Genomic DNA, 27,918 nt, shown 5'->3' on the forward strand with positions numbered 1-27,918 from the left:
CTATATGCTTGTAGTGGCTTTTGTCATCAAACATGTTGCTATGGAAACACAATTGATATACATGTAGCTTACATCAAATGTTGAATAATGCCACATTTACGAATTCCACATTTGGAAACTACATTATTAACTATACGTGTAATTTTATTAATGCTCATCAAAATATATATTTTTACACAGATCATCGACAAATACTACGGTTCACAACCTCATAGTATTTATTAATACAAAATTGTATACTTTCAGTTGTAAAGTAATTGCAAACTGTTCGCTTTTCGTTTGTTTATATTCTTTTAAAAATATATTCTGCTCGAATTGTATGTGGACGATAGGCAGAATGCATTAGATTCCTATTCATAAGAGGGGTATGGTAGGCTTAATTACAACACATTGGTTGTTTTCTATGTTAACGCCCAATACATTAATGGTAGCTGGTATTGTCACTTTCTTTATTAGTCATACTGTCATAGATGGGTTGTCTATATAGGACAGACATGTATCATAGCGTTATGAAATGAAATCAACAAGGGCGTGTCTCGTTTCATATCACTGACCGTAATTAGCTACAATGACGTTAGAAATGAAATATTACACTTTCACAGACAGTAAACAAAAGAGAACCGCACGAATCAATCAAACTGCAAATATGTATGGAGAGAAAGTAAAAGTGACAAACTGTTGATTGTTAACACCTTTATCAAATATAGCCTACAGTATATAGCCTACAGTATATTATGCAAATACGTTATCGTGTTGACAGTCGGTATATTGGTCACATACATTTTGTAGTATAATATCAGTCGTGGTGCGAATCATTACATGTAAATGTATGTAACTTCGTATGTCTTCACATATTGTTCTTACATGCCTAATTTTCCTATTGGCTGCCATTCTTTTTTGAAGCCCTATCTGCGTGACTGAAAAAGTGACCCTTCTTTAAATATGTATTCAGTGCATCCCATTTACGGCGTCACCTTTGACCATTGAGTACACATTAGGGTCTCCTGGGTCGGTGATCAAACCGTTGACGTTTGGAACAACTCAAACCAAAGAAAGTGACGTCATTATTGAACCCACTGTTCAGATGTACCTCTGAATATGTCCTCATACGACAAATCAACTACTATTTTGCTCATCACAGATACTTAAATTATTGTCACAGGATACATAACGATTATGACCTTACTCCCCGCTTCACTCTAATGGCTCACGTCGGCATTTTTAGTACAAAGTCATCGAATTTAATGTTACTACTAAATCTTTGAATGTCGAGGGCTTTTTAACTGTTCGATGAAAAGTTACGTATGTTGATTTAAGCTTTGAAGGCCCATCCGACAAACCGCCTTTACACATTACATACAAACAGAGTGCTTGACGATGTTTATCACTTAATAAGCATGTCTCCTATGTTATTAAGTCGTACTAACTCAATGTATCTCCCGTCAAAACCTTAATGTGTCCAGATAGAATTCTAACGAATTTCTAGATTATTTTGTCATTGCCTGGACGAGGCCTGTGAAGTGGTTGTGTATTAAAATCAGTGTCTGGATTAATCTCGTTTACTTACGAAAGTCGCTGTTGTTGGTACTTAAGTATTTAGAATGGGATAAACCAGAAAACTTGTGGGTTATCTTTGTATACAATATACAAATGTACCATGAGTGAATACGGTCTGACGCCAGGACTTTTAAGGGATGTCTCAAATTGTCACTATAGCCAGGAAACTAAATTCGTTTGTTCATAAAGCATTTCCCCGATCTACATAAATGATTACACGTGGTACATTGATATGAACTTTTGTATTTGAACGATCGGTTAAAAAGGGTGGTAATAGTAGAAATTTACTCATGAATTAAAACCAAATCAATCAATCAATCAATCAATCAATCAATCAATCAATCAATCAATCAATCAATCAATCGATCGATCGATTGATCGCTCGACCAACCAACCAACCAACCGACCGACCGACCGACCAACCAACCAACCAACCAACCAACAATGCATACACACATACTCCCAAACATACACACAAACAAACAAACAAACATTGATACACGTGCATGTCTCTTACACGATGTTAATGCATAAGCCTGTGAAAACTTGAATACACACGAACTGATATTTAATACCATTATAAAACATTGCGAATTTTGTCATTCAAGTAGATCGTTGATGAGAACTTAAACCACCTGTCACACATCATGCACTAATTGTATAAAGATCGTACAGTGACAGACCGTTCTACAGCTGCTATATGATATTGTTGCGTACTGATGGCCTGTCTGAATGTTAAGATACATCAACGGCTATAATTTACTAGGATTATTAGGACAAGGACAAACAAAGAGTGCCATATTCACTTAAAGTTAAAGGCATTGATTACTATAAAATACCACCAGTGAATTCAATGTTATCATTGCCCTTGAGATAAAACGAAAATCATCTACAGGTATTCACCACGACAATAACAAACGTCCTGGCACAATGAGTGCACATTGACAGATCAATGAAGCTTGAAGGTCGCTGAGTTACCTTTAGTATTTTACCACCGCATTGCTATTCACCTTTCTTGAGCGACTTAAATAAGTGTTTACCTTATCGACAGGGGTCCTTAAACAGCAAATTGGATAACATGTACATTTGTTGGCTTATACCTAATAATCAAGATTTTCAAATCCTCTTCAGCTAGATTCCCAATATAGTTTAGTTTTTGACCTTTTTTCGTTGTATTTTTTCTTATTTTGTGCAGACAGAAAAGTGTATGTTCATGCCAAGATGAATACACATCTGAAAGTTTTAATTTATTCTGTGGAATCTGTATCAACAGATGTATTTAAGAACGCATGCATTACATTTGTATAGTTTATATTGGTATTGCGATGCAACATCGTCATTGTCAACGGCTTGATATAAATAAGTTGCTCACAAATGTAGATTCACAACAAAGCGACATATTTCTAAATTTCGAACACAACAGACATACAAACATTTTTATTGTTTTTTTTATTGTTTCAGACTGTTCGGCAAATTTATGCCAGAATGGTGCTACGTGTGTCGAATCTGTTATTGAACCATTCTATATTTGCCAGTGTACATCAAACTTCCACGGCCAAAATTGTGAGAGAACAGACGGTAAGTGTTGGACTTAAAAGGCCAGGGATTCGTAGTCAATCCCAGGTTCTTGCATCAGTAGTTTGCCTACTGTGGAGCCATAAGCATTAGAATTTAGTACATAATGATAATTTGCAATTATTAAAATTATTTTATTCCTAATAGTTTCCTTATTTCCAACAGTTTTACTTAAAGTGTGTTTTCCTTGAAACCAACAAACTGTACACAGGAATACAAATGACTAGGACAAACCACAGACAAGTGGACACACTTAGTCCGTTAACGATTATGTCGAATCATGTCTAGATGTTTTTTTTTTAAATAACGAGGTATCAATTATCGGTGAATTTGTATGTTGTTTATAATGTCTGCGATTGTATTTACCTTCGTACTGCATTCGTATGTTACACCATAGACCCTACATATTTTCGTGTAGAGTCTATGCTTGCACTTACATTGAAATTCATAACACATATTGAATGCGTACTAAGCCGATTATTTTCTGTATATGAATAGTCAGCAATGTACTCCTTTATGAAAACCGTACATGTAGGTTTGTTATTTGTCAAATAGAATGAATAACAGTTTCTGAACACACGACAGTGAAAACACAAGCAATGCCAGACCACTATAGTTCTCTATGCATGTATGCATGTATGCATGTATGCATGTATGCATGCATGTATGCATGTATGCATGTATGTATGTATGTATGTATGTATGTATGTATGTATGTATGTATGTATGTATGTATGTATGTATGTATGTATGTATGTATGTATGTAAGGATGGATGGATGGAAGCCTGTCTGTCTGTCTGTCTGTCTGTCTGTCTGTCTGTCTGTAGGTGGTGGTGGTGGTGGTGGTGGTGGTGGTGGTGGTGGTGGTGGTGATGATTGAAGTATTGCGATTCTTTCAATTGGGTATCTACCGTCTTCGTGATTGTTTTCCTTCATTTCCTTACAGGAGCAAATTGTGGACAGAATTATTACGCCTCATCTGGTATTATTACTACTCCAAATTTTCCCAATTTATACAATGCAAGGGACGTCTGTCAATATGTTATTAAAGTTCCTACGGCACATTCAATATTTCTGAAATTCACAAACTTTGAAGTGGAGGAAAGGAAGGATACTTGTGAAATAGGACCAGGTCCCTTGGCTGATTTCAGCCTACCGGAAGTAGTGGCCCTTGACGGATATGAGATACCAGCTGATATTCAGTTCCTTAACCAGAATCAAGCCTTTGTACTATGGACAACGGATAGGAATATTGAAATGTCTGGATTCAGATTGTCGTACAGTACAGGTAAGGGATCAATATTTTTTCAGAAAATCAGTACGGTTAGAAAGGAACATCAGGGATATCATAATTCCAAATAAGATTGTGAAGGTTGTAGCTAGACAAATAGTGTTATTCGTCAGACCACTATATAGTTTATTACTTGCAATAGCTGAGAGAAGTGTCAAAAACACCTAATCTCTTCGATCTCTTTCAAACTTTCAGATGGCAATGAATGTGCCAGCAACCCTTGCCCCGTGGGTTACAGTTGTGTGGATTTTGTACAGAGGTATGAATGTGAAGGTAAGATTATTATAATCGTAGCTCTTGAAAAATGATTTTTCAATTGAAAGTCCAAGGTATGTACTTTCACATCTTCCGACCACATAACGACGGGCTTTGTCAGATATAGAGCAATGTCTAACTCCTATTTCGAATGGTAGGCTTTGACACTGACGAACCACGCATTCCTTGACTAGCCAACATGGCATTTTCATCAGCAGGTTTATAGAGCCATGAATTTGAACTACGTGTCTTTGTTTTGTTTCTAGAAATCAACGAATGTTTGAGTAATCCTTGTCAGTTTGGTGGTACGTGTTATGATCGCATTAACGCTTACGAGTGTGTCTGTCTACCTTCAAGAGTTGGCTTAAACTGTGAAGAACGTGAGTACTATAAATCTACTTGTTTACTATGATTCTCAGAGTTTATTAGTCTATTTATCGTTTCTCTTATCCTTTTCATTACATGTATTCCACATATATGGTTTTGTTTTTTGCAGCGCATTCTTTCAGCGTACAGATCCCATATCTTTCATTGTTTCAGCATTGGTCGGACCCAGTTTAAAGTGACATGTATCTAAATGCATTACGTTGCACAGATACGTACAGCAGACTTAACCAAGGGTACTCGGAGGAACATGTGTGTTTAGTACAGAATTAAGTTCATACATATTTCATTTTCTGTTGATGTTAACGTTGCTTGAATTTGACATTCAGAATTAATGTTTTAACCTTTTTTTCAATTATTTAGTTTAGGTGTCTGCTAAAAGTATACATGAAACGCTGTTGATCGGCTTACTTTGCAGTTTATCGATATTGAATGTTCAAACGGGGAAGTACTCACTCGCACTGCTGTTCCAAATCGTCAGTCTATTTCATTAAAGACTATAACGTTGAATTAGCCGACCAACTAGTTTCTTCTCAAACCATCTCTTCTACGAGGTACCGTACCGACTTGGATTGTGTTGAGTAGAACTCACAACGAAACATACGTATCTGGTTCAACGAACGCCAAGCTAACCACTTGGTTGATTTTATTACATGACCAATCTCCGTCTCCGCCTCCCCTCTCGAGATGGGCTAAAAACCCAACTTAAATACATTTCAAAGTTTACACAAAATCTCTATTCTTAGAGTATGACGTATTCTTAAGTCTATGATGAAAGACATCATCTGAGATCTAATATCCAATCACCTTCCCTAGATTAGTTATACAAGTTCATATCTCAAAGACCATAAAATAGTCATGTCATAATAAAACTTGTTGACAGTTCAATCGTACCTGGTACAAACAATTCAGAAACACCCCATGTAGAGATGTCAAAGACCTATGTTGTTACGCAACGGAATGTCACTGTTTGTACAAAGTTTAAATGCTATTTGACTTCAATTTAGAGTTCATAATGAAAATTTACCAAAATGTCCTGAATGAATATATTTTAGATCTGTGACTCGTAACACAGCGCCCACCTTCACTGTGAAGCGCCCTCGCTTCAACATAAATGATTGACATCTCTCCTCGCGAAAAATATCGTACCATCTTGCCTAACTAAGAAATATAAAGAAAGTGAAATGTTGAAAAAATGAATCTAAAATTGATATGCAATACTTGAAATAAAATACGAGTAGTAATGCAACATTGTTGTAAATCAAAATTGAATCAGTTATCATGTGACTTAACTAAATAAAGTTAAATAAATTGCTTGTAGTACCATGTAACAACAAAACAATCAAAAAGCAGTAAAGTGCCTAACTTCAAATCACCAGATAAGTAAAAAGTATCATAATCAAAAATAATTCCAACTTTGACAAAATATTCTAATAATTACGTTAAACTAATGAAAAACAGCCAAAATTAATGATTTGAATAAATCTCAGATCAAATTCAAAATGAGTTATTGTTGCTCCGGTATATGGAATAATATATGTAAAAGGATTCGAATAAAAGAATAAAATGTAAACATGTCATACCTAATGAGCTATCATATCGATATTTTAAATAGTAACAAAGAGAATAAAAGTATCTTAATGATAATCGGTAGTCAGTATGCCAGTCTAAGACAATATATCTCACGCATTATCACTAATTCTTATCGCATCAAAGCATAGTATAAATTTGTAATATTCGCAAGCCATAAAGGTTACGTAATGTCGCAAGTAGCGGGGAGATGATGCCGTGTTATTGTATATATGTTCAAGGACGACATCAAACGCACCCTATTATCGTCAAATACGTAAAATGAACCATAGAGGATTCTTATCATGAAAATAGTCAGTCAACGTCAATAGCTACGTCATTAAATACATATCTATATCACACTAAGTAATGTGCAAATGTCAATGGACTGTGTCAACCCATAAACACTCTGTAAATAACCTATGGAGTGTCAGAGGGCCCTATCGCAATATGTATTTCGTAATATTATATAACCCACTTCACTGTGTGTCACATATACGTATTATTCTTGAGAAGAGTAAACAAACGTAAACTAACCAATCTACAGAAAGAATGCATGCTTGTCCCTAGGTAAACAATATAACATTGTCCTGCGTCCAGGACTGAAATGGTTTGCCAAGGAACCTTCTGACTGTTCATGTAAGTCGGTAGTACTCTAAAACAGTCGAAAATGCCAACTTTAACGTAACTCAAAACTATATATACCTGTCAGCACCTAATTGAAACAAGTCCGCTATCTAACAACTTGCAACTGTAATTCGAACTTGGAATGTTATCGACAGAGATAACCAAATAATCCAAATTGAACTATCAAACAAAGGGAACCTTCTTCATATAGAGGGGGTAAACATACTCAAAATATTGAGCTCAACAAATAAACAGTATTGCCACAACTATTAACAGTGCCACAAATGAAAAACAAATGAACAACTCTATTTCACTTGAAGTTCAACAGACACATGAAAGCATGAAATGACCAAACACATAAATGAAATGGAAGCTAGAAACATGAAAAGGAACACATGTGCCTCTGATCATTAAGACGTTGGAACTAATGTATTGAAATATTATGAAATAATACACACGCAGATGAAAATAAATAAATTACTTTTAAAGAGTTTTATGTCTGGTGAGTTGCCAATAGACGAATATTTCCCGATCACAACATCACAATTATTCAGCGTCAGGCCTGACTGTACAAACACTCACTCAATCATACTATGCACTCTAAACATACTATAGTAAAGAACCCTAACAAAAATATACTAAGTAAACTCTATCAAACAGAATATTCGTCAAAGCAACTCCAAGAATGAAAGGAAAAGGTAAAAGTAAGTACATGATGCGGTCGGATACAAGGTTTACAATTATGAGTTATGACAACAATTTTGTGCATAACAATCGGTGAACACACTTAGTTTAATATATGAAGACAAATGTAATGTTATGTAAACAGTGCACACCTGAAGCATTGCCATAAAGTACAGATACAACTTGGGCTGCAATATTGAAACAATAAATATCGTAACAGTACAATGTTAAGACATTATGAGCCCTATCTTTAAACTCGGCGGTTCCTAGCAACAACCTTTGGTTTGCTATTAAGTTGGGCGTGACTTACCCGTAATGACAACTGGATTGTCGCGTAAAGATTGAAGGGCAACTTCATTCAAGTAATCCCTTGGAATCCATGAATTGTCTGAATTAGGGTATCCCTCCCATTTTATCAGATATTCTAAAATGCCATTTTTGTATCGTCCGCGTAAAATCTTTTCTATACGATAATATGTGTCATCACCAACATATTCATTTTCTCCAGCCAAACTGTCACTATCATAATCAATGGGATGTCGCGCAGGGGACCGATTTGAACGTACTGTATCGTTTGAATCGGAAGTATCAGCACTTTCATGGGTTGAGACTTCGTCGCGATTCCCTGAACTACTACGAGTTTCACGTGTGCTATGTGCTATTTTACGAGCGATACGTCTTTCTGCTCTCTTTCTAACAGCTACTTTCTTATCTATTTTTCTTGGCTGTGCAGAGTGATCAGTTGATTCAGACACACTTTCACTGGACGTGTCTGAGAAATCATAAATTTCTGTATCCGAATACATATGATAGTCACGACCGTTATCATCATTCACTGGGTGTGATAAGTGATTGTCGCTCTGTATCTGAGTTGCACTGTCAGATTCATCAATTGATTCCTGATCATCATTACTTAATAGACGTCGTGGTCTCAACTTTGCATGCTTGAGTCGGTTAGCATGAATAACTTTCCCATAAGGTCTTGTGCCTTCAACATGTTGCAGTTTGAAATTTACCGGTGAAATTTGCTCCTTAATGCGATATGGTCCGCGGAAGAATTTGTGAAACTTCTTGGCGTAACCGGGCTTCACAGCCGGATGATGAAGATATACTATGTCACCTACTTTAAATGTATTCTCAGCTTGTGCAGATTTATCATATCTCTTTTTCATCTTTGCTTGTGCCTTTTCGATATTCTCTTTCGCTAATGATACAGCCAAATTGCGGCACCGAGCCATTTCCTCTAAGAATAAATTCGCGTTGTGTGACGCACCAAGTTGTGGTATTAATTCAGTATCAACCGGTAGTCTTGGCTCGACCCCAAACAATGCCCTGAATGGTGACATTTTCGTCGTGTCATGTGGCGTAGACCTGTATGCGAATAAAACTGACGGTAGAAAAATGTCCCAATCATCACCTAGTCGATTCGTGTAAATAGAAATCATATCTATCAGAGTTCTGTTAAAACGTTCTGTCAGCCCATTTACCGATGGCATATACGGAGATGAACGCTTCTTTGTAATATCGAAATAGCGACAAACTTCTTTCATAACATGTGACATAAATGACGAACCTTGATCTGAGAGAATAGAATTTGGAAAGCCAAAAGTGCAAAATATCTCTCGAAATAATACTTTAGCAACAGTTTCTGCTTTCGTATTAGGTACTGCGAATGCCCACGCAAACTTAGTCAAATATTCCGTCACAACTAAAATATGCACATTCCCACCTTTTGTCTTTTTCAGTGGCCCTAAAAAATCCATGCCAAGTCTATGCATAACTCCCGTGACTTTCAGTGGAATTAAGTGACCTTTGAACCGACGACCTCTCTTTCTAGTATGACAACGTGCACACGATGCTACATAATCTGTGATATCTTTATTCATCCCATCCCAATAATATCGTGATCGAATTGCATATAAACATCGCGACGTCCCGAGATGACCTCCTGTTACGTCATCGTGAATCCGCTTTATTACATACAATTGAAGTGACCGTGGAATAACTAATTGTTTAACACAATCCTTAGCTAGAGCAGACTTTCCCGACGGTGACCATAAATGATACAAAATTCCATTGAGCAACAAATAATTTGCCTGCGTGTTTGCGATACGTTTAGCCAACTTTTTATCATTTGGTAAATCCCCACTTGTTAAGAACTTAATCATCGGAACTAAATGACTGTCACTATGCTGTAAGCGCGAAATTCTATCAGCTGTCGTATTGGAATGTAAGTCATCATTGAGTACGCAATCATCATTTACTGTGACTGACCCCTGGGATTGACTATCAGTACTAGTCTCAACACTATTTGTACTGGCAACCGTTGCTAAGGTGTTATATAATTCACTGATGTCAATATCAGAGTCATCCGATTTGTGTGACTTATCCAAATCCACCATATTAACATTGGCCATATGTGTACTTGACCTTCTAGTGTCATCGTCGTCGACCTTTATGTCATTGCTCATTGTAGGCTCAAATGCAGGTGTATCTGGGTTACTGAAGTCAGAATTTTGGCTCCCTACCTGTTCATATTCTCTACGCGATAACCCATCCGCATGGGGAATATTTTTGCCCGGTCTGTGTTGAATATCGAAATCATACTCTTGAACTCGCATAATCCAACGTGCTATTCTACCACTAGGTGATTTCATTTTGAACAAATATGGTAAATTAGCATGATCAGTAATCACCGTAAAACGATTACCTCTTAGATAAGGGTCGCACTGCGATAACCCATGTAGTAAAGCAATAGCTTCTCGTTCTGTCGTCGAATATTTCCGTTCGCGCGAACTCAGAGATCGACCACCATAAGCAATCGGTCGTTCTAGTTTGTCCTGTTTTTGTGCTAGAACGTACCCTACACTAAATGCAGATGCGTCTGTATACAGTATGAACGGATCATTGTATTGAGGAAATCCTAACAATGGAGCTGTCACTAGTTTTTGTTTCAAGGTATCAAATGCCTGTTGACATTCATCCGTCCATTTGAACACTTTATTCTTATGCAATAAATTATGAAGTGGATGGGCAATCTCAGAAAAATCTCTGATAAAACGGCGATAGAAACCTGCCAGACCTAGAAAGCTCTTGACCTTAGAAACATTTGTAGGGACTGGAAAACCCTCAACAGCTGAAATCTTAGCTGGATCCGCAGAGATACCATCCTTAGTCAGAATATGACCCAAGAACTTAATTTTCTTCCTACCAAAGTGGCACTTCTTTGGACCTAGTTTCAAACCTGCTTCTCGCAATCGTGTCAAAACATTATTTATATGAAGCAGATGATTATCAAAAGTATTACTATACACAACAAGATCATCGAGATAGACGACGAGGTGGCTCCAAATTAATTCTCGAAATAAATGCTGCATTGTCTGTTGAAACGAAGCACTAGAATTACGTAAACCCTGAGGTAAAGTATTCCATTCATATTTCCCATCTAAACTAACAAATGCCGTTTTGTGAGAATCCCTCTCATCTATTGCCAACTGCCAAAACCCAGACGTCATATCAAGGGTAGTGAAATATTTAGGAGACTTATCTCCTATCATGTCGAGACAATCCTGCAAACCAGGCAAGGGAAATACGATTGGCACTGTTTGTTTATTTAATTCCCTATAATCAATAACTAGTCTATACGCACCTGACGGTTTCTTGACCAATAACAGTGGACTACTGTACTGTGAAGTTGAAGGTGTAATAACACCTTGGTCAAGTAAATTATCTAACTGAGACCTTATTTCTTTGCGTTTGTCTGGGGAGACACGATATGGTGGCCGAGAGACTGGTTTTGCATTCTCATTTAATTCAATTCTATGCTTAATGACATCACAATAACCCAACGTCCCTGATTTATCAACGAATGCATCCCTATTCTGCCATAGAACTGACTGTAATTGTTCAAGTTGTTGGTCAGATAAGTCATGGTCAGTCCAGTCAAAGTCAGAAAAGAATTCTCTCTGTTCTCGTGTCAAAGGATTAGCAATAGGGGGATACGTCTGATTAGCGCCCAAGTCAATATTATACAATTGATCACCATCAGATAGTGGTTTAAAAACACCTAGCCTTGTATTCCTCCTCAAAGTAACATCATTGTCGCTTGCATTAGCAATTCTAATTGGAACTAAATCATTCTCAGTTTTAGCCAGTACACGCGCTGTTACTAAGCCGAGGTGACACAAAGATTTGATATTAGGCGTGGTGCCAAGTATCCCATCACCAACGTGAGATGGAAGCCGCGCAGATATAATACATTCTGATTTCGCGGGAATTAAATATTTGTCAGCTGATCGCATAAATAGCTTCGAACGAAGACGCAGTTTATTCTTGGCCATATCTATAATCGCTCTATGCATTTTCATGAAATCGACACCTATGATTAGTGGCTTATTAAGATTGTCTACAAGGTGAGCTGGCATAAGGACACTACGATTATTTATAATAGCTGGAATATTAATTAAACCTCGAACTGGTAACCTACCACCTGAAGCTACTGTTATATAATCATGAGAAGACTTTACTATTTGTACACGTCTAAGTTCTGGTATTTCCTTCAATAATTTACTCGTAACTACTGTAACTGAAGAACCTGTATCGACCAAAGCATTAACATTCTTACCATAAATCCTAACATTGATCAAATTGCTATTATGCATCTTATCTGTACTAATACTGCTAAGCGTAGGTGAATTAATAGACAAGTTAGCATTACATGTATTACTATTTAACTGACGATCACTGTGCATTACACATGAAGGGCTAGTGTGTCCTGGCTTGTTACATAATCGACATACTGGTTCACCTGATCTGATCTGTTGACCTCCATAAGTTGGTCCATTTCTATTATTCTTAAGTTCTCGAGAGTATGGATCAGATTTGAAAGTGTTCTGTCTTACCGCATGACTTGTGAAATGGTGATCGTCCCTGTTTGGCTCGTCTTGTGATGTCATCTTCGAAATAAGCTGTTCATGTAGACGGGTATTCAAGTTGAGTGCGTCAGTAAGAGAGTCACATGTTTGCTGAAGGATGTCACGGTCGCAGGCCCCTGGATCCGATGTTGACTTTTCCACTCCCATTTTCCCTTGACCATCCAAATCCTGTACCATTTCTGCTAAACGTGCAAAATGCACTGCTTCTCTGAAGCTCGTTGGCTCTTTCAGAACAACAGGTCCAAATAACGAACGTCTCATCCCCTGCAAAAAAATACTCAATATTTCCTCGCCATTAACATCTCTACCATAACGACACAATATGTCCCTTACACGAGACGCATATTCTTCAATATTCTCATCGTCACTTTGTTTGATTCTCTGCAAGTCTTGGTCCACCTTCCATCTTGGACCCCCATCTTGAAAACGCCCTATGAAAGCCTGTCGCACGTAAGCCCAGTTGACTGCAACGTTTTCTGGTAATGATACAAACCATCGTTCGGCCTCTCCAGTTAGCAATAGAGTGAAGGTATGCAAACTTTGGTCATCGTTGTATCCTTTCAAACTAATAAATGCATCGAATTTACAAAGCCATTTCTTCACTATTTCATCGCCTGTAAATTTGGGCGGCAACAGGTCAAGTCCCATTATGTGTTGTAAGTTGAAAAAGCGTTAATCATTAATACATCAGTGTTCATATAGTTACGGCAAATGAACATACTGGGTGCCGTCCATCAAGTTCAATCATACAACTGTTACAGTGTATTACTTAAGTGTCAATCGTCCATTACGGAGTTCATTAGTGTCGGAGAATACAATGTCAGTTCTAGAACCAGATACATGGCCAAGCCCCGGATTTACTCCACCATTGAAACGCTGTTGATCGGCTTACTTTGCAGTTTATCGATATTGAATGTTCAAACGGGGAAGTACTCACTCGCACTGCTGTTCCAAATCGTCAGTCTATTTCATTAAAGACTATAACGTTGAATTAGCCGACCAACTAGTTTCTTCTCAAACCATCTCTTCTACGAGGTACCGTACCGACTTGGATTGTGTTGAGTAGAACTCACAACGAAACATACGTATCTGGTTCAACGAACGCCAAGCTAACCACTTGGTTGATTTTATTACATGACCAATCTCCGTCTCCGCCTCCCCTCTCGAGATGGGCTAAAAACCCAACTTAAATACATTTCAAAGTTTACACAAAATCTCTATTCTTAGAGTATGACGTATTCTTAAGTCTATGATGAAAGACATCATCTGAGATCTAATATCCAATCACCTTCCCTAGATTAGTTATACAAGTTCATATCTCAAAGACCATAAAATAGTCATGTCATAATAAAACTTGTTGACAGTTCAATCGTACCTGGTACAAACAATTCAGAAACACCCCATGTAGAGATGTCAAAGACCTATGTTGTTACGCAACGGAATGTCACTGTTTGTACAAAGTTTAAATGCTATTTGACTTCAATTTAGAGTTCATAATGAAAATTTACCAAAATGTCCTGAATGAATATATTTTAGATCTGTGACTCGTAACATACACACATATCAGCAAAGCGTACATGAGATTTGATGACTAGATGAAATGTATAGTATGTCAACTACATCCATGAGACTTAATATTAATTCACATGAAATAGGCAAAAGATTACAACGCCGAATAACGTTAACTAAATCATTGCATGATCAAGGTTTGTAGTAGACGGATCGAAACGTCGCATTAGTTTCCAATTTACCATTCCAAAGTAACTATATTATACTGTCCTATTCATTCTTGGAACCATGAACAATATATTCTCCAAAGAATGTGCTGTTTCGATATGTACACGTATTTCTAACTTGATGAAGGGTTTTACCGCTGACCAAATCTAGTAAAGTCATGAAAGTGATACGCTACATTTCTATATTGAAGTAAATTTAATGTCCAACACCGGAGGCGCTATACTCTTTATACTGTGCATGTCAGAGTATAAAAGTGGCCAGGTAGAGTCGATGACGCCGATTGAGCGTGTACGACTCGTCTATTTTATAGAGAGAATGTTAGTTCTAAACAACACTTTAGCAATAATAACCAATTCACCGACTCCTAAGGCTATATAAGGGATCAAACTTATAGTCGTGTGCCTAGTATATTATATAATGAGATCACCATGGCGTGAGTGATGGACTTAAAAGGTGTGATATGAATTGTATGGAATGTTCTGGTAAATCTTGTGAAATCTTTTCCCGGTGAACATTTTCATCATATATTCGTGCGTTCTTTATTTGTAGCTGCGAATTTAGTATGTGCCAGTTCTCCTTGCCGAAACAGCGGTACTTGCTATAGCTTTCCGAGTGGTTATTTCTGCCTTTGTGTAGCTGGATGGACCGGAGTGAACTGTGAAATAGGTTGGGCATTTTGTTTGGCTAGTGTATGTATAACGGCGATGTTTTTAGAGTGCATTGCCACCCCTTTGCATTTTGGGAATCTATGGTGTAGATTGGTTGATTGTATTCTAGCATACATGTATTGGTCAGGATGTAAGGTCTTTTTGCACTGTCACAGAATATCCCTTTCAATCGAACTTATACAAACTATCCCTGTCTGTTTTATTAGAAACGACATTAATATTTTATTTTCAATACATTACCTTGAACGAATATCAATTTGTTGGCATGGTAATAACCTTCTCACACGTGTGACGCAGTGTGTCTCAAGTAAACTACCCAAGACGAATTACTGAAAGTAACATGCATGGCAACCTTCTAATAACTACCTAACTATTTATTGTTTACCCGGTTACGTATCAATTACGATCACTTTCTATCCATTGATACACCGATAACAGAGATAAATCCGTGCACTAGCAGTCCGTGTAAGAATGGCGCTACTTGTGTCAACTCTGGCCAAGACTACAGTTGCATTTGCCCTGCAGGATGGACGGGGACAAACTGCCAAGTTCTAGGTTTGAAAACTTTGTCTTAATACTCTGATATTTACAAAGTTGCTTGCATCACCTTTGCAAAATGCAAAGATTAACGTTGGTACATGGTGTCCATTAAAGTCCATTGAAACTCAACGGTGTGAACACACAACCTTCATACCACCTAAGACCACTACATGCAGTACGATTGTGTCATCAGTAAGGTATATCATTGTCTTTAAATCTTGTCACCAAACTAAAAGTTAAAATAGATGTATGTTTTTAAGCATACGGCCATCATGTTATGTGCTAATGCATGTCAGGCACAGTCCTCGATACTTTCATTTCAGCTGTCATTTCATTTTATGTCCTAATGCATGTCAGGCACAGTCCTCGATACTTTCATTTCAGCTTTCATTTCATTTTATGTCCCAATGTATGTCAGGCACAGTCCTCGATACTTTCATTTCAGCTGCCATTTCATTTTATGTCCCAATGCATGTCAGGCACAGTCCTCGATACTTTCATTTCAGCTGTCATTTCATTGTATGTCCTAATGCATGTCAGGCACAGTCCTCGATACTTTCATTTCAGCTGTCATTTCATTTTATGTCCTAATGCATGTCAGGTACAGTCCTCGAAACTTTCATTTCAGCTGTCATTTCATTTTATGTCCTAATGCATGTCAGGTACAGTCCTCGATACTTTCATTTCAGCTGTCATTTCATTTTATGTCCTAATGCATGTCAGGCACAGTCCTCGATACTTTCATTTCAGCTGTCATTTCATTGTATGTCCTAATGCATGTCAGACACTTTCCTCGATACTTTCATTTCAGCTGTCATTTCATTTTATATCCCAATGCATGTCAGGCACTTTCCTCGATATTTTCATTTCAGCTGCCATTTCATTTTCATGTTGTTTTACATGTTTATACTGGGGTTGTCATTGTCGTTCATTTTATGTCCTAATGCATGTCAGACACAGTCCTCGATACTTTCATTTCAGCTGTCATTTCAATTTATGTCCTAATGCATGTCAGGTACAGTCCTCAATACTTTCATTTCAGCTGTCATTTCATTTTATGTCCTAATGCATGTCAGGTACAGTCCTCAATACTTTCATTTCAGCTGTCATTTCATTTTCATGTTGTTTTACATGTTTATACTGGGGTTGTCATTGTCGTATAGTTTCAGTACAAAATGTTTCGGTTTCTGGTATTTCGCTCATTTTAAGAGGATTTCCCTACTCGAAATTGTCTATGATTTAATTGTTCAGTTGCAAACAGTTTATGTTTCCCTACTTTCTCTTTGACAGTAAGGAACTACTGTGAAAGTAGTCCATGTTTAAATGGCGCCACTTGTATAAGTCACACCAATGGATACGTTTGTCTGTGTTTGACTGGATGGATGGGATTAAACTGTCATATAGGTCAGAGTTCACAGATTATGAATTATTTGTGGAAGCTGGTATTGTTGGGATACATCGTATGTTCTTTTGCAAAACACAATTTCTCTTGTTGTCGTTGCATTGTATAGAATATTACATTTCTCAGGCTGAAAATTGTGAAAAATGTGATTGTAATTTCAGGAAGTATACATTTCACATTCATAGTATGTACTATATAGGCATGAAACCTTCATAATTGGTGGAATATTATCTTAAGCCCCTTACGACACAGTACCATTCGTGACTTGTTTGTCAATATCAAATTTATGACAATTGTCAAACTGTTTCTAAAGTTGCCTTATCGATGCACATGCCTAACTTGTAGAGATTGGTAGGGGGATAAAGTTTTCGTACAAAACGCTATTTTATTATTTTTTAATTCTGCAAATGAGTAATTAATGCTTTAATAGTGTTTCTGATAAACTGCTTATTTCTATTCTACTGTTTCACTAAGCAGCAATGCCAGTACCTTGTGCAAGTTCGCCATGCTTAAATGGTGCTACCTGTGTTAGTTTCACAAATGGCTACTACTGCAGCTGTTCCAATGACTGGACTGGAATAAATTGCGAAATAGGTTTGCCCTACAAACTGTCTCAGAGTGCAATGCATCACCTACCACTATCGGGAGTTGGCTCAGAATAGTACGACGCCCTCCAGTGGTAAACTATCGGCGTCAAATCAATTTAATTTCGTGACATCGTGAGATCTTTACTTTCTTTTCCATTATACACTATGTTACAATTAACATACCGTGTGCCGTTTGAACACAATCGATATATGACGCCATATTATCGCTAGAGGGCGCGTGTTATTTGGAATGTCCGTTTCAGGTAATCGCATAAACCCAAGAAGCGAAATGCATTTGCTTACATAAAAATCTGAAAGTCAACCCACTCTACGATACATAGTACCTCAATTATAACATTATTTATTTAAAAACATTACAACGTTTTTCTACTGCTGCTCCAATGTGGTCTTTATTTTCAGCTTTTGATACACGTACATTTTGATGTCCGTGATTCAAATGATAAAAATAAGCAGAGTGGTTCATATACAGTTTAACGTTAATACCCTGGCTAAAATAATGTGCCAAATCGAAAATTAAAATTGACAACAATTTCAAATGGGCTAAATGCAAAAGGGCTTTCTGAATTAATGCGATGATTGAGAACGGAAGGGTGTAGGGTATCTTGTGTCGTCATTGGGCGGATATTAAAATGGCAAAGCAGAAGCACTGCACGAGGACTATATATTAAGATAAGCTTATGGATTCATCGTCGTTGGTGGCACTCTTTAGGTCTCAGATAGACACCCTTTGCATTGCTATAACATTAATCCCATGATTCATCTGGGGTATTGGTGCAAGGCATTCGTATCTTAATTTCATGGTATTATCAGACATATTTTGCATTTCCACATAGTTCACACTATCTTCATGACATTGGGACAGCAGTCGCCTGAAAAACTCCAAAGTATCACGCAAGCCTGAGTATTAAAAGTATTGAACACACCTCAATGTATGTAGAGAGGTCTTGGTCTTGAAAATATAACATATGAACTGCTTGTTATAGCTGGACGAATAAATCACTGTATCAAACACTATCACTCACTCTAACTGTAATAACATATCATGAAGTGGGACCAGGGTAATCATATATACTAATGCATTACAGATGTGGTTAGTTTTCATTGGTCACCCGTCATAAGTCATGTCATAAAAAACAGTGTGACGTCATTAAACTAAAGTCACGTGTTAAGTTAAACCATTCAAAACACTTACATGTAGTTTTTTATTCATTCAGATCTGAGTAAGGGTATACAACTATTTCACCAAAGAATACACTTTGCTTGAGTATTGCTCGACAATACCTACAGAGCTAGATTGAAATAGTTCAGCTTTTTTCATTTTTTGAAAAAGTTTTTATAACTTTGCTTTATATGTCTGTCTTTCCTTTTTGCTTAATATTTTCTCCTTTACGCAACGCTTGATCTGACCACAGCAATAGATCCATGTGTGTACACACCCTGCCAGAATGGAGCTACATGTATTAGTACAGGAAACAATTACTTTTGCCTATGTGCTGCAGGCTGGACAGGGAGAAACTGCGCCCTGCTAGGTTTGCTTTTAAATTGCCTTGATATGCTTAACTAAATAACTTCTTTGCATGAAATCAGCATGCAAAAGTTTTAAAAAACGCACATCTCTGTGTTTGGTTGCTTACTTTGAGGGAGCTGTCCGATTCCTGTTCCTGTTCCTATCTTTACTATGTTGGTTGTCGTACGTTGCTTCTTTCCTCTAATGTTTGGGAAAAGTGGGAACTGTTTTCATTGGTTATCACCTATTTTCCATGCTAAACCACATTGGAAAGTGCCATTGACATACGGATATTTTGGAAATGATCATATCAAGAGGTAAACCATATTCATGGAAATAGGGAGGAGTATCACTTGAGGGGGAAAGTAATATTATGTGATGAATTTGGCAAGACTTCATCATGTATATGAAATTGAATTTGCACTGAAACAGCGGGGACTTCTTAATTGTAACACTAAAATATTAGTTAGTACTTACCTCGACAGTGTCTGGAGTGTACTGTAATCATATAGTCATTTACTGTGTACACGCAATGTTCACTTTTTTACACACGTTATACATTAACCCACAACCCGTTAAAGTGCAGATGAAAATTTCATGTACTCGGAACGAAATGGTTCGTTGGTGTTCTTAAAAAATCGATAACAGTCGAAACTGTTTATCGGTCAGCATGTAACATGTACGGTCATTAATACAATCTTTGGGAAAACCCCTACACATTATAGAATCATTCGTTGTAATGAGATCACAATTTTATCGTTTTAATGTAATGTAATGATTGTGGTTATTTCGTATGTTTGTCAAATGTTTTCAGACATGTTTCTTTACAGCGACCATAATGCTAAAAGTTAAAAAAAATTATCTTCTTCAGTTACACCGTTTCCATTTAGATTATGGACAGTTTTGACGTGTTTACTACAGAACACTTCTTTAAATTACAACATTTTTTGTTTTGTTTTGTTTTTTTTGTTCTGTCTTGGTCCTCAGAGATGAACTTTTGTGCGAATGCTCCCTGCCTAAATGGCGCAACCTGTATAAACAGTGGAAGTGGCTACGTATGTCAGTGTTCGACTGGATGGACAGGAACAAATTGTGAAATAGGTCAGAATTAGTAAAAGCGTATGATAATTATGTCAGTAAATAGGCCGAAACATATTTGATGCAATGAATCAATTACAATGAAAGTGTTAACATATCTAAAGGCAAGTGGCAATTGTACGCCAAATTACGAAACAAGTGATGAATATTACAAGAGATCGTTTGTTTGTGATGTTCGAACATTGCATCATTGATATCTTCAAGTTGAAGACAACACAAGTATTTTCTTCGAGTAAAGAAAAAAACAAGCAGCCCAGATTAAAATACATTTATTACTCAATTTAATTATATGTTGCTAGTGGCAACAGTCAGAAGTCCGAGAACCTTGTCACGTACACATATATATCAACCAAAGCAGGACTTCATTGTTTTTTGATTGTGAAGGCAGCATAGCTTTAACTCTATTTTCTTATTTCCATTTTCAATATCTATATCCTGAACAGTGTATGACTACTGTGGAAACAATCCATGTCGGAATGGCGCCACCTGTAATGGCGTTTTCAATGGTTACACCTGTTATTGTGCACCTGGGTGGACAGGAGCAAACTGTGATATAGGTTGGCAAATTAGTATAGTCATTTATATTGCGTCAATGAATAAATAGATGAGTCATTGGTGGTAGCTCGTTGTTCATGTGAGCCATGTCAATGTGTACAGTGTAAATTGACATGTCGAAGTCATTACTAACTTTACATAATAGCTACGTAGAGACAACCTCTGAAGATGTTATCATGGTCCACATTTTTGATATAAAAGAAGTCAAGCCTTAAATTGCACACGTCAAAGTGACAAACATTTAAAAGTTTGTGTTTTCATTGTTGGGGACATTTCAGAAGTACTAGCCATCTTTACATATCACGGAATAGCATAATTAAAATCCCTTAGCTACTATTACTAATACAAGGAGACAATTTGTCCAATAGTATATATTACAATACAATCTATTTTCGCGTCACTTCAGGATGAGCAATACCATCTAACATATGTTTGCTACATATGCTCAGCAGATACCATAATGTTAACCACATAGTTTCGCCTTAAGATTTATTGACATTTAAACTAAATTATACTAACTACCGAGGAACACTAAAAGATGAACACGTCATTCTACCTAACAACTAAGAGCAATTCCACGAATCCAATTAATCATTTCTAATCCACATATATTTTTCTACAGGAGATACTAATGATTGCAACCAAAGAAACTTGTCAAGCATCTTATGTCATAATCACATTTGTTTTAATATCAAACTAATCCCATGCAGCGATGCCATTACTTCTTATCGCATAAGGTTGCGTTGTGTTATAGGCCTATTTGTTTAAGATATTACTGATCTTATTTTATTAACAGAGATCAACTTCTGTGACAGTGGACCATGTTTGAATGGTGGAATATGCTTTAATAATCACCCCGGTGGTTATATTTGCGAATGTCCATCGCAATACACGGGCCTTCATTGTGAAACAGGTTATTATTTAAGATTTGTTTGCTTATGTAATAATTTAGTCAGTAACTAATTTCCTTCACTCTGAAGTTCTTTCGCAGTAGTTATACGTACGATATACAGTTATTAGAGTAATATATAATTATTTTAACATATTGATAATGATCTTAAGTTTTAAGAGAAGATTGTGAAACACTTTTAAAGAATACTAACTATTAACTTATTTTACTTTTGAAGCTTTATACAGCAACACATCTTGGAGACGTCTACCACTCTAACATTGCGTAACTGTTGTTGCAGGATATATGTCGCTTAGCTTTAAACACCCCTGCATAATTACATGCCCGTGACATTGCTAACTAATATATTTAATCCTACCCCAGGATAACGCAATAGTCAAGATATTTAATGATGTGTATCTACTGCTTTTCAATGAACCACACCCTTTCTTCTGTCATTGATAAGTCACACCTCATGGAGGCAGTATAAATTGGAAAGTGGTGACTTATGCCTATGATAACCAAGAATAATTCGGACTGTTCACTTCAAACAGCAACACTGTGCAGCTTCGTCTAGTTAAAGATTTCACCTGCTTACGTAACAAGTGTCATTATTAATATTTAAATTGTTTTGCATGTTACACAGAGATTGACTATTGCGCCAGCAACCCGTGTATGAATGGTGGACTGTGTATAAACCAACCCGGCATAGGTCACGTCTGTCAGTGTACAGTTGCGTACACAGGATTTAACTGTGAATCAGGTTTATTGTCATTTATGTTTATTATAACCAACTACAGACTTTTATATTTTGATATATAGAATTCGTGTTTATATTCTCGAAAGAGTATAATCAACATTCAGCGGAGCTTTGTGTATCCATATTAAGTTATAATAATGAAATAAGCGTTAGAATTTTGTTAAACATTAATGTCGACGAACAATTTAATACATATCGTACATAATGATTGCCAGATTTCATCATGATAATATTCACAACATACTGTAATAAAGTTAGGTATTGCTCATTTACATGTGACATTGTATCTCTGTCACTTTTATGCATTGTTGCATACATGTACACATTCATGTACGTATTTTGTTTGCTACATATCGCTACGTGTCGTTGTTTTAAGAGAAATTGTTCTCCATGTTCTATGATAGAAATCGACTTCTGCGCAAGCCAACCATGTGTAAATGGTGGAATATGCTTCAACAATCCGTTTGGAGGCTACGTCTGCCAGTGTCCATTTCAATACACAGGAGTCAATTGCCAAACAGGTTATTTACTATCAATGAGTTATTTTCATAGCCAAAGTGATATTTTATTAATGAAACTAACCCGTTTGTACTAATGTTTGTAAAAGTAACCTAAGATGAATAAATTAACAAGTCAAATCATTAATTTATACAAACTGTTCTTCGTGATATTGGTGATTGATTTCTAACACTTTCAGATTTGATGCAGTGACATAGCTAAGAAAACATAATATTATCGGAGCTCTCCGTACATGACTTTTAATAAATTACTTAAGTGTTATTGACGTAAAAGTTTTGAAAAACGTTTATGTCTGCAAGAATATAACAGCCTTAAATACGAATGCTACTTCAGTCTATCTTCTCTGGTAGTTGAATATTTTACGTTATCAGCACTAACACTGAATACGAGTATCATTTCATACGTTCCACAGCGATTGACTTTTGTGCCGGTAGTCCCTGTCAGAATGGTGGAATTTGTTTCAACCAACCCGGTGGTGGTTACATCTGTCAGTGTACAAGTTCATACACTGGAACCAATTGCGAATCAGGTTTATTATCGTTCAAATTGTACTCAATATGTCCTTATTATCACATATAATATGACTTATATAGTGTTAACAACTACTATTAATCACGTTATAAGACACGCAAAAAAGTTAATTATGATCTAAGGGAAATACCAAAAGTATTGGTCAATTCAAATCATAAAAGTCTGGGGTCACTGTTACACTTACGGACAGTAAAAACACAGGTATCTTTGTTAAGTGAAAACATCATGGATGTCGACTCTTTCGTTCGTCATCGTAAACCCACTCATGTTAGCTATTTACGTGTTTTCATATATACCTCTGCTTCAGTTGCGTTTAGAAACCTATGTCGCATACCTGTTTTGCAGAATAATAACTTTACATGTGTAATTCTTATTTCCTTATCCGATAACAGCTTTTCTCCACAGACTCAAGTTAACAGTACTAACAACAAACTTCACATATGTTGCTTTTATAACCATTATTCATTTACAGCTTTCTAATTGCAAGTCATATAGTTGATGCTTGTTTAACAGAATTTAAAGTGATAAATGATTTCTTCTTAAGCTGATACACTTATTTCCTTTACCCTACCAATATTTAATTTATGTGCCGCTGTACACGTATCTATAGGTATTCATAGTTGGAATGCACATATACAATCCCTTTCCACACATGCAGAATTATAGACATAAGTTGGAAAAATGCAACAAGGAAATAATGATATCATTTCGACCTTAGTAAGACACTCATTTTCGATATTTATAGTGATTAAAGCAAATTTAGCATTTGGAAATACGACATACATTAATATTTGCTCAAATTGTTTGCCGTGAATAGTATGTTTGGATGATATTCTACTGAGGTGGCGCGCACAAGTGATTTCTATCCATTCACTCATGTTTAAATTTATATATTTTTATATATTTTTTTCTGTATGTTTACATTTCACTTTGTTCTAGTAAGCAGTAAGAATGTATATTTGCTTTTATTTGCATGCATGGATCAAAGATTATGATGTGACGCACATCCATTTTATACACAAAAACATAACAATTATTGCTTACATTGCACCTAATGGCCACTCACGAAGTAGACGCATTTTGCATCTAAAGATAAACATACTAATTATTATGAAACGTGATTAATTGCATGTAACCTCGTGAGCTTCACTTTGATATTGATTTCTGTGCATACGTATGCATGTAGTTGTACAAAGTGTTGTAAGTATTACTTTATTCTGCATGTTTCACAGAGATCGACTTTTGTGCTAACAATCCCTGTCTTAATGGCGGTATATGTACCAACCAAGCTGGTGGTTATGTGTGTCAATGCCCTCCTACCCATACAGGACCCAATTGTGGCACAGGTTTGAATCAAATATGTTTGTCCCAGTGCCAACAAGTTGAGATAAATCCTACAAGCACATCCAGATATGGCTTCCTAAAGTTTAATATATGAAATGAGATTTGCACTAAGTACACAAACCATCAAAACAACTACCATTTCAAGAAATTAACATTTTTGAGACGCTAAACAAGCTTTTGTAAGTCACCCTCAATACAAAGTTGATACGAAGAGGTATTTAAGAGAAAACTGAAGGCATAAGCTGTAAGCTGTTCTCCGTCTTTTTTTTCTTCGCGTTCCGTGCTTAGGTGTCTCAACTTTTGGCACATGGAAGACAGAGCATCGGTTTGAAAATTGCACTGTGCACTGAAGATTTTCAACTAATCTTCCACTCGGATTATTTTGCTTGTCAACATTGTACTAACCACACTTGTGATTGTCTTTGCGTTTTAGCACGAGCTTGTTTGCCGCAGTGTACTAACCCAATGTTGCATTCTTCCTACTCAGAGCTCTTTATACTATTTACATTGATTAACAGTATTTTGTATAACAAAATTTCATTTATTATTTTCACCAAACTTTTTAGTGAAGCAGTTGTCTGATTATTTGTAAATTGCTACGGAACTATTTATTTGATGAAAGTATTGCCTTTCTGCTGTTCATGGCAATTAACTTGCCAAGCATTGCGTCTGTTTGAAAACTTAACGAAACTTTCGAAAGTTCTTCATGGAGAATTCGTCTTTGCAGCACCGTCCTATGTCAGACTAACATTCCAAGTGAAGTGTTAGTCATTGATAAACTTTGATACTAACTTAGTTCCATATATCCGTAGCTGCCGACCCATGTTTGAGTAATCCATGTCAGAATGGGGCTATCTGCAACAACTTCAATGTGTTTTACACATGTACATGTGCGCCTGGGTGGACGGGCCTGATGTGTAATGTCGGTAGGTTGACTTTCTCTGCTGCTCACAGACATCGAACTTTACAGCAAATGTGTTGCTCTACCCAGATATTACGACAGTCAGATTATAACAGATTTTGAGAGCTCCATGGACCCTAGATCTAGGGTCAACTTGATATTACATTGGTTTCGTTGATGTGCTACTTATATCATAAACAGTGGCGAGACTCTATACCGTCATGTAGTCCTACATACAGTTTTACCAGCTGAGTGTTATGTTGTTTATACTTTTACAGAGGTTAACGAATGTCAAAGTACCCCATGTCTTAACGGTGCCACTTGTACTGACCAAATCAACGGATATACCTGTGCTTGCGCATTTGGTTTCACTGGTGCTAACTGTGAAATAGGTTAGTAAAACTCAACATTATCTGTTACAGTAACTTTTGAGTAACGAAGTATGGGTAAGGGACCGAAGTATGAAAATGAAATATTACTCGATATTTTAAAATGATTGAGACCATTTTGCAATTATTGTTCTGAAAATCATGTAAACCAGATATCTGAGATAAACCACAACTGATCAATTATTACAATATATATTATTGATCCTTGTAAGCAACAAGAACACGTCTCTGTAAAATACTTTGATACTAGTATTTCATTGTCAGCTTTTACGTTACATTGATCCATTGTGGTCTATTTTTCAGCAATCAACCCATGTAACAGCATTCCTTGCTTAAATGGCGCCTTGTGCTACAATGAGATAACAACTTATCGATGCGAATGTCAGCTTGGATGGACCGGTACAAATTGCGAGACAGGTAACGCAAACTTAATACCCCCTCCACATTTTAGCATCTGAAGTTAGAGATAATTATATTGTCAGTAATTCTTATAATAGTAAAGCCTCACTTCATTGCCAAAGTTACCGAGCCAAACTATAAATATACATATTTTTTCTTTACTGTTTTTTTAACCGACGTTATCTTTTTATTCCAATATTAGTCATATATTCCTGACCATCTTAAAGTAGTTATAAGAGAAGAAATTCAGATTTTGTGTTTTTCATCAAAACTGACAACTTAAGGTTATTTTACTATTTTGCATGGATAATATGTACTAATGAATTGATATCAGGCGACTGAAAGCTCATAAATATGACATAGACATTGCTTTTTTAGCAAATACTTTAAATTTTGGTATGCGTTTCCAATACATGATTAGTGGAACAAAACACTCAGTATTATCTTATGAATGGTGCCATAAGGATTGAATCATATCATTATTTTGTTCTTAACCAACTTTCTACTGTTTTCCATAATACCTCACGTTTAATCCTAATCCGAACTAGGCCTTTAAACTTAGGTATAAAAAAATTCCGAAATATCTGAACTATTTCCTCATGTCGGAAGTACATCCTTCTAAAGTTAAAGTACAGTATTCTCAAATAATTTATATGAATTCAGGTGGAACATTCCACAAATTAATACAAGTACATACCTCATTTGTTTTTGTCCTTGAACAAGATGTATTATCATGCAACATTTTCTTCTTTTTACAGTTCTGAATGCCTGCTCGCCGGATCCCTGCGTTAATGGCGGAACCTGTAACAATTTGTTTACGACCTACTCGTGTACATGTGCCCTGGGCTGGACAGGACAACATTGTGAAATCCGTAAATATGTATTTTGTTTTTTACTCGAAATTCATTATACAAAGTAACAAAATAATGAAGTAACAGTATATGTCAGTGACTGAGAGAGAGAGAGACAGACAGACAAACAAACAGACAGACAGACAGACAGACATACAGACAGATAGACAGACAGACAGACAGACAGACAGACAGACATGAAAGCTAGAGAGAGAGAGAGAGAGAGAGAGAGAGAGAGAGAGAGAGAGAGAGAGAGAGAGAGAGAGAGAGAGAGAGAGAGAGAGAGAGAGAGAGAGAGAGAGAGGGGGAAGGGGGACAGAGGGAGGGACAGAGGAGGGAGGGG

General features: G+C 36.6%; 1 protein-coding gene across 5 annotated transcripts in view; it reads left to right on the forward strand.

The window, feature by feature from the left end:
* Positions 1 to 27,918, forward strand: part of LOC144435083 (uncharacterized) — a 73,688-nt gene that overhangs the window by 21,767 nt on the left and 24,003 nt on the right. For 4 of the 5 annotated variants that reach the window (XM_078123631.1, XM_078123632.1, XM_078123633.1 and 1 more), the window contains 15 exons: positions 3,019 to 3,135; positions 4,080 to 4,421; positions 4,620 to 4,697; positions 4,946 to 5,059; positions 20,327 to 20,440; positions 20,881 to 20,994; positions 21,789 to 21,905; positions 22,528 to 22,644; positions 23,046 to 23,162; positions 23,573 to 23,689; positions 24,924 to 25,037; positions 25,848 to 25,961; positions 26,215 to 26,328; positions 26,629 to 26,742; positions 27,483 to 27,596. In XM_078123631.1, the coding sequence (XP_077979757.1) occupies positions 3,019 to 3,135; positions 4,080 to 4,421; positions 4,620 to 4,697; positions 4,946 to 5,059; positions 20,327 to 20,440; positions 20,881 to 20,994; positions 21,789 to 21,905; positions 22,528 to 22,644; positions 23,046 to 23,162; positions 23,573 to 23,689; positions 24,924 to 25,037; positions 25,848 to 25,961; positions 26,215 to 26,328; positions 26,629 to 26,742; positions 27,483 to 27,596 (1,917 nt within the window). The remainder of the gene's footprint in view (positions 1 to 3,018; positions 3,136 to 4,079; positions 4,422 to 4,619; positions 4,698 to 4,945; positions 5,060 to 20,326; positions 20,441 to 20,880; positions 20,995 to 21,788; positions 21,906 to 22,527; positions 22,645 to 23,045; positions 23,163 to 23,572; positions 23,690 to 24,923; positions 25,038 to 25,847; positions 25,962 to 26,214; positions 26,329 to 26,628; positions 26,743 to 27,482; positions 27,597 to 27,918) is intronic. The other variant, XM_078123634.1, reaches the window with a different exon arrangement.

The sequence above is a fragment of the Glandiceps talaboti genome, chromosome 5 (genome assembly GCF_964340395.1).
Source record: "Glandiceps talaboti chromosome 5, keGlaTala1.1, whole genome shotgun sequence".
NCBI classification, from domain to species: domain Eukaryota; kingdom Metazoa; phylum Hemichordata; class Enteropneusta; family Spengelidae; genus Glandiceps; species Glandiceps talaboti.